The sequence below is a fragment of the Hippocampus bargibanti genome, linkage group LG12, assembly GCF_051943395.1.
Source record: "Hippocampus bargibanti isolate YZ-2025 linkage group LG12, ASM5194339v1, whole genome shotgun sequence".
In the NCBI taxonomy this organism is placed as follows: Eukaryota; Metazoa; Chordata; class Actinopteri; order Syngnathiformes; family Syngnathidae; genus Hippocampus; species Hippocampus bargibanti.
The window spans coordinates 2,073,090-2,081,269 of record NC_142745.1 but is presented as its reverse complement, the minus strand read 5'-3'; the positions used below and the strand labels follow the sequence as shown (position 1 = coordinate 2,081,269).

Below are 8,180 nucleotides of genomic sequence, written 5' to 3'. Positions count from 1 at the left end.
AACAAACTATTCAATATACATTTCGTATTTATTTACTTGTTTTATTATTCAAGAATTTTTTTAGATTCCCACATTGCGTCTGAGTAAAAACATTCATGAGTTGTGTATAAAAAAGTCGATTCGTAGACAACAATCCACACACTTCCTCAGAAATATACATAAAAATGCATACAAGTGTTCTTGTGTATTTCACACATACATATACATGTATTTACATTGAGTGTGGGGTTACTTTGTTCAAATTGTGGGTGTAATTTAGGGTTCTCTTTTCAATCAGTCCACGTTAAAAAAAGGAAAAAAAAAAAGAAAACAAATCGCCTATGGCAGTCTTTCACAGAAAGACCAAACAATTTACTCTGGTCTACTCTGCCTCTACCAAACGAGGACATTAAGATATCTCCCTGATACAAAAAAAATTGAAATCTTACAACTGTGAATGCACGTTACTAACTCTCCGTGTTCGATCAAACATTTTTAGAGCTATGAGTTCTTGTTCCCTATTCGCTGAGAGGTCTCGGTGTCAAAAGCAAGTTAACCAAATCAATTTAAAAAAAAAAACGCTCGATTTGACCAGAAACTCTGCATATGAAATAAACAAAAAGTGTAAATAATCGAGTCAGACCAGAATTGAAATATGTAAGTATACAAACACAAAAAAAAGTGTGCAAAACTGCAGAAAGCGTTCTAGTCCAATCGGACAGCAACATGAGCCAAGAAGGGGTTTATGGTAAGAGACAATACACCTTCAAAAATTAGATCATCACCCCAAGCCATTCAAACGTGTGTGATCGAAGGGGTAAATAAATACATATAAAACAAATAATATCAGCAGGTGTATGTCACTCAAATCAGTCACAAAAAAGGGGCTATATCACAACAGAACATTGTATTTAGCGATCATATTTCTCCTGTATGATTGCAGCCATACACATTTCCAAAAAATGTCTTATTTTGATTGGGGTAAACCGTCTTCATTTCACCGCACTGAAGTAAAGAAAAGCTTTTGGTGATTGTTTTGAGGCCGACCTGAATGCGTTCCAGCCGTCAAACTGCATGCGTTAGGTCCTTCAAATTTCTTCTGCAGTCCTGTTTTCTTCCCCTTTTTTTGTTATATTGCCATTTGTGTCATTTTTACAAAAGCATTGTAATATTTTACACAGTAATGCCTTCCATAATACAAACCCAACCAATTGCAAATGGTGTTATTTGTCATAGTTGGCTCTGGGTTTTAAAAACTCCTCATTGGCAGCTACTGCGCTATTAAAAAAAAAAAAAAAAAAAGATTGCCTTCGGTGGAAAGACTAAATGGAAGACAGGCAACAGGATGTTAAAATATGCTCACAAAGATGTTTGACAAGAATCATAGCTGTGATATTTGAGGACAAGGTCACATGCTCCTGAGTCCAACAGAGACAATGATGTTGCAGAAGGAGAGGTTTGGAGGGACCGTTTGGATAAAAAAAAAATGTGGATGTCATCATGCAGGGATGCGGAGGATAACCCGGCTAGCTAGCTAGCTAGCTAGCTCCACAATCCTGCATAGTTGCCGTGGAGGCCGGAACAAAGCGGTCCGCCGGCTACAAACAGTTTGGTGCCGGAGTGGTCGTAGCAGTGCGTGTACACGGCATTCGGAAAGGAATGAAGGTCTGAGAAATAACTCCTCCACGTCTCGTCATGATTCTATCAAAAATGAGGGTAAAATTTGCATGAATCACGTGGACTGCGGTTTTTGCAAATCACTCGCTGTAACAAATGGACCAATCATGACATACCAGCCAGCCTTTTCCTGTTGTGAGCTTGAGAATGCCCTCTCCCGAGCACTTCCGGTAGCCTCCGTTTGGAAGCAAAGCGTTCTCCAGGAATCTCTGAGCGCGAATGTCGTAGAAGAGAAGCGAACCCTGGCCAGTGCCGACTGTCACGATGTGCTCATAAAAACTCACCGAGCGGATCCCTGCGTACACAATTCATTTTCTAAGCAATGCGGGAGACGGATTTATTGAGGAAAAAAAGAGTGACCCACTCACCACTTCCCCTCTCTCTGGAATTGACAGATTTGATATTTTGCGTGGGCTGACGAGGATCCAAAAAAGACACGTGGGCCTGAGATCCGGCAGCGTAGACTGACCAGTCCTGCCCGTATGCCAGACACACGTTCTCTTTGCAATGTGGCAGTTTTGTAGATAAAAGCTGCAGGGGAAACAATGCAGGATAAACAAATAAGACTTGAGCATACAACATTGACGTCCAAACAGACACAGTTGTAAAGCATTTGACTCGGTCAATGCCCAATAGATCAGCTGATACATCGCCAATATCAGTGTGAACGAACGACTCCTCAAATATTTCATATCATATGTGCTCTGCTATGAAAAATAAACATAATTTTCTATTTTCTAACATGGTAAAAAAAGGTGATCTTGCCTTGCACAAGCTGCGCTCCGCTTTCCATAGGTGGAAGTAGCCATCCAAAGATACAGCACCCAACTCCTGAAAATAAATAAATCAATAAACCAATAAATGTTGTCTATAAATAAATAGTGGGAACAAATAATAATAATAATCATCATCATAATAATCCATTTCACTTATAAGCGCCTTTCAAAACTCTCAAGGTCACGTCACGGTCACATGATCACTTTTTTTTGTGGGTGAGCAGCGGCAGCCATACGCGTCAGCGTTCGCTCAACCCAGAAGTAACTCAAATAGATAGAAAGCTAGCTAGCTAGCCAATAGATACCTAATAGTTAGCTAGCTGGCTAGAGAGCTAATAGTCAGCGAGCTAGATAGGTAGCCAGCCAGCTAGATAGCTATATAGCTAATAGATAGCTAGTTAGATAGCCATCCAGCTAGATAGCAAATAGATGGGCAAATAGCTAGCTAGCTCGATGAGTTAACATGGCCCACTATTCTTCAAGTTTTTTTTTCTTTATATGAAAGGACTATTAGAAAAAAGTAATCGAAAAAAAAAATACAAATAAATACATACATTGATAAATAAATAAATATAAGGGGGAATAAATAAACAAATGAATTAACTAATAAATCCACACATAAACAAATGAATAAATGAGTAAATAAAAAATAAACAAACAAATAAATAAATAAATAAACGAATTAATAAATAAATGAATAAATACATGAATGAATAAACAAATAAATGACTAAACAAATATATAAACAAATTAATAAATACATAAATTCATAAATGGCTGGCTAGCTAGCTAGCCAGATAGCTAGCTAGATAGGGCAAACAGATGATCCACACCATGTGAATTTGTATGTAAACAGAATAAAGATTCTTTGTGGCTGTTGGAAGGCAATGCTCACTTTGTGGTTGTTGTTGAAAGCCAAAGCGCGGACTTTACAGTTATACGGGTGGGTGGACTCCTTTGGGATGTCTTTGAGGGCTCGGTGGGAAATGTGGGCATAGGAGGGCATGGCCGTTTCGTTCTGACTGTGTTGTGTCCTGCTCATGACTTCTTCCGTTACTTCCCACAGACCCATGGAGCCATCCCGAGAACCTACAAATTGAATCGTTGCAAAACACGTAAGTTGTGTCAAGTAAAGTCATAAACTACCGACATCCCAAACCGAAATGCGCTGCTCATCAATGATTATTTTCAGGATAATCACGAGGCACATTCTTCACAGCATTTTTGTGATCGCTCGCCACATCTCCTTTGCAAAAAAAAACATGGAGGATATTTGAAGAAAAGTACCCCACTCTTTTTACATAATAAACAATTTCATCCACGGGTATGTGGTGCAGCAAAACCCCCTAAAACCTGTCATTCATACAGAGAACTCACCAGACACTGCCATCCTGTCACTAATCCACGCTATTGAGAAGATCCAGTCATTGTGGCCATCCTAACAAACAAAAGACCCCCACATGAGAAAAAAAAAAGACAGCACGGTTTTGCATCATTTCAAAGTGTAGCAATAAGGTCGAAGTGATGACAACCACAAGGAAAATGTTAAAGGACAACCGACACCATTTTTTTTGTTTCCCAACTGACATCAGAAAAACGTTTGATAGCATCTAAAATACCCAAAACACGCAGGCTGATATTTTTAGTCAAATGCAAAACACAAATAAAAATGACTTAGTGTCCAAAGACTGCTACAAAAATGACCTTCGGAACTGGGGATTTTAAAAAAGTCCCGCCCCCTTGTTCGTGACGTCACGGCAGGACGTCTTGCCTTGCTCAAGAATCAAAACAAAGGGCTCACGGAGTTCAGATTCGGAGAAGATGCTTTCTTGTTACTCATCCAGTTATGAATATGATTCAAATAGTTCTGAAGTGGAAAGCATACATGTTTGCAATCGATTAAAGAAGTCCTTCCGTATCATTTTGAGGCGCCTGGACTCCAATGAAGCTCCCCGAAAATGCACAAGATGGCGCCCAAGCTCCGTTGGAAATGGGCTGATTTGTCTGCTAGGAATTTGATACAACTACTATCAAATAGTAGTCTTGGTGTAACACACAACGATTCACCATCGCGTTATTTATGTGTTTTCCTTCTAATTTCGCCATCGACACGACGTTTTCAGACCAAACAAAGTACCCAAAATGCATTATTGTGTGTCGCTTTCTCGGTCAGGGGTGTTCCTTTAGTGACGTCACGTACGGACTCGTCACCAACTCAAAAACAAGACTTCCTGAATATTCAGCGCAAGTCTTAAAGTGTAAAATCTAGCTACATGCGATGGAATCTTTGTCAAATGCGCTCAGTAGAAGTCATTTGAAGCGATTTTACAAATTATGGACACAACTTGTCCGGAGGTGTCGGTTGTCCTTTTACAGTCATACACGTTGAGAACGGGCAGACAACTTACATCACCAACACAAACGGGGTCTAGCGTTGGAAGCTTGTAGATGGCGAGACTGTTGGGGTTGTCACCCCCGGTCGCTAAGAGGGTCCTTGAGGGGTTGATTTCAATGGCGTGGATCCCACAGCCCTGCTGGTCGAGACGGGAATGGGAACTTGCTGTGGTGTGGTAATTCTGCACCACTCCGACAACAGAATCGCCACCGTGACATTCCCTGTCCTTCAACATGGGAATTCGAGTGATCTGCCCCGTCATGACATTGGCTACAAAAAGCTGAAAAGAAGAACAGGGATGTGGTGTGACAGCATCCTTTTATTATTATTATCATCATCACAATTCCAATGAAGAATTTTGAGATCAAATTTCAGAAATGTTAAACATGTTACCGTGTTACATTTGGTCCCGCATACAACCTGCTGTTGGTTGAGCCACTGCGAGGCAAAAACTTTATTCAGACGCCCAAGAGAGAACTCCCTCTCTTTCAAGATACCGGGCAGCCTACCGGCCGCAAAGCCGCGTAAGCTACGCTGGAGCCGCAACTCATGCTGCTGCTGAGGTCTGAGCTCTCGACCCTGCAGGGCGCAGACGACCGAGTGGCGACTGTGCCACCATTGCGCGTGACGCGAAGAACAAGAGACACGGCTCCGCTTGTATGGCGTCTGACACCAGCCCAGCTGAAAGAAGAACATTGAAATACAGTAAAGTCTCGTTATATCGATATCGGATATATCGATAGTCCCGGTTATATCGATATTTTTTCGGACTCCCTTGAATATCGATATAACGAGACTTTACTGTATTAAAATTAGTATTTTGTACTATCCATCCATCGTTGACACTGCTTGTCCCCTTATTAGCAGTGTTTGAAATAACATCTGCCCGGATGCCCGAGGCGTGTAATTTTACGCCAGGCGTACAACTTCCAGAACCTTTCTGCCCGGATGGCCCACAACTTTTTCTAGAAAAAAAATAAAAATAAATACATTCAAATCAAACGTTTGCTTTATTCCGATTTCGAAATATTCGTTCGGTTTGAAATTTCGGTTCGTTTGGCAATTTTTAATTTCGGTTCGCTTGGCAATTGACATACTCGGCAGCCAATCAGAAGCCTGCATCGAATAACTTCCGGGTGCATTTTAAAGTGTTGTTCTGTTATATATTCTGATCAGAAATCCTTTATACTTTGCAACAATGTTTTTTTTTTTTTTTTTTTGCAATTAGGCGTCTTATTGTGTTTCAAGTTGTGAAAAATCGGGCAGGCAACTTTTCAGAGTTGTCTGCCCTGGTGTCCGCTAACTTTTCGTCATGAGTTTCAGACACTGTTATTAGGTTTGTGGATGAACTGAGACAAATCATTGAAACACCGTAGAGTCCCTAGAAATGTGCTATACATAAATGTAACCTATTATCAATATCATCAAAACTAGTTTTACGGTTTCAGGGTGAGATAAACTGTGGGCTGACAACACTTCACGCTCAGGTATAATTTCAAGTCTTCAATGAAGCCAATATGCGCAAAAATGGACACATCTAAAAAAAACTGGACACTTGTAAATATGGGTTGATGCAATACAGCTACATATATCACGATGCCTTTCTTGATACTTGCACTATGTAGTTTTTTTTATGAAACGTTTTGGCACATTTACAGTATACAGTTGATATTTTTATTTTGCTGTGCTCAGAATATCTTGTTTTCTAAATTGCTGCTGTGGACTGCAAATTCCCCCATTCTGGGACGAATAACGGTTTACTGATTTCTGATAAATAGCCCATATTGGGAATACAAAGCGAGCCAGGAATGTTCCAGAACTGGTGTCCCAAAAGAGATATCTTCTTGTAATCCACCTGGAGTCTAACACACATTCACCACCCTTCTTATCAAATGATACTTCCAGAATCGCACGGATCTCCATCACCATCATCTTGATCTTATCCATGTCTAAAAACAGACGCCCTTGGTGACGTCCTTGAGTTAGACGAAAATAGGCAAAATGCAATGTTGTTCTCGGACAGGAGCAGCACACTCTCATGGGGAAGCAGCAACAGGTTGTCTTGTCATAACACTTTCTATAGGATAGATCAATGTTGGATAGATTCTATCCAAAATTGAGGGGACATTTTTGTTTGGTTGGAAAATAAATGTTTTCTGACAATAGTCCTGGCAGTCCCACACATCACGTATTTTGCAGTACAATAATACGCGTGTGTATAGTAGACATTTATTATGATAAAAAACGAAGCTTTTATGGCTAATCTGTTGGGATGTTCAAATTTAGGTTGGCCGTTGTAATTGTTTGGTCACTTTGTGTTTTTACTCCAGTTTGGGAGACATGTTCACTTAACGGAAGATTTTCAGACGTGAACGAAATCCAATGTACACTTTGACATAGCATCACCATTCGCTAGCCGGCGACAGTCTAAAAACCGACATATCCGATCTGGCTGCAACATATTCGGGTACCTTTAGCAGTCGTTGTGATCTGCCTGACGTCTCCCAACGTGAACGTATGGACACGCACACGTTTTTAATATCCCATAATGCATTTTATGTTGGTTATCGGGTTGTTTAGCGACACCGATCGCCGGAGTGGCAAAAAAACGTGTCCCCCCGCTGGCACAGATGATAATCACGCGAACATATTTAGCACGAAGCTAGTTAGCATGCTACCATCAATTTTCGTATCTTAGCCAGTGAGATCCACCGGTTTCCGCCTACCTGTTGTTGGTCCTTGAGCTCTCCTGCCTTTCTTTTCCTGCTAACTGTTTTTCTCGCCATAATCTGACACACACAATTCCCTCACCCACATGGAGGGTAAACCCGACTCTGGGCGTTGGATCATATAATGTCGATAAACGATTTTGATCGTTGGCCTTTACTGGCGGCGTCCGGTGACAAGCAAGGGCGATTACATACGGGATGCGTTGCCTCTTCGCTAGTCTGTCTGGGGTTGTTAGAGAATTAATCGCGTTAACTTGCTCCGTATTTGCAAATCGCCACTAAAGTCGCCCGCTTCAGTGAGTTCTTTTTTCCCTCGGTGAAACGCGTCAGCAACGGCAAGTTCATTGGCCAAGCGCGCAGCCGCACTCATTAAACGTCAACACAAACAAGGTCACGCGTGAACGCGCCTGAGTTTACGGGCTCGTTCACGAGGCCCGCGCGCGAGCATTCATGATTTTTATTTTTAGGTTACAAGTTTACTGTATTGCTGGTTTGATTGTTTCCAATAATAATAATAATAATAATAATAATAATAATAATAATAATAATAATAATAATAATAATAATAATAATAATAATAATAATAAACATGACCGAAGCGTCTACGTTGGCGAGGGAAAAGTA

General features: G+C 40.8%; 1 protein-coding gene across 1 annotated transcript; it reads right to left on the bottom strand.

Annotated features, from left to right (window-relative positions):
* Window positions 1–53: 53 nt before the first annotated feature.
* On the bottom strand, window positions 54–7,937 carry dcaf12 (DDB1 and CUL4 associated factor 12). Its single transcript, XM_089011098.1, has 9 exons — window positions 7,554–7,937; window positions 5,221–5,508; window positions 4,841–5,107; window positions 3,810–3,870; window positions 3,328–3,521; window positions 2,422–2,487; window positions 2,025–2,187; window positions 1,773–1,951; window positions 54–1,680 (listed from the first exon to the last, which is right to left on the bottom strand). The coding sequence occupies exons 1-9, from the start codon at window positions 7,611–7,613 to the stop codon at window positions 1,522–1,524; spliced, it is 1,437 nt and encodes a 478-aa protein (XP_088867224.1). The 5' UTR covers window positions 7,614–7,937; the 3' UTR covers window positions 54–1,521.
* Window positions 7,938–8,180: the final 243 nt, after the last annotated feature.

Bases quoted from the DNA above. Each gene is read 5' to 3' on its own strand.
- dcaf12 (XM_089011098.1), bottom strand. From the start codon at position 7,613: ATGGCGAGAAAAACAGTTAGCAGGAAAAGAAAGGCAGGAGAGCTCAAG. The intron at 3,522-3,809 runs GTGAGTTCTCTG...TTCAATTTGTAG, and splicing joins TGACAGGATGGCAGTGTCTG to GTTCTCGGGATGGCTCCATG. The intron at 2,488-3,327 runs GTGAGCATTGCC...ATTTATTTTCAG, and splicing joins CTTTCAACAACAACCACAAA to GAGTTGGGTGCTGTATCTTT.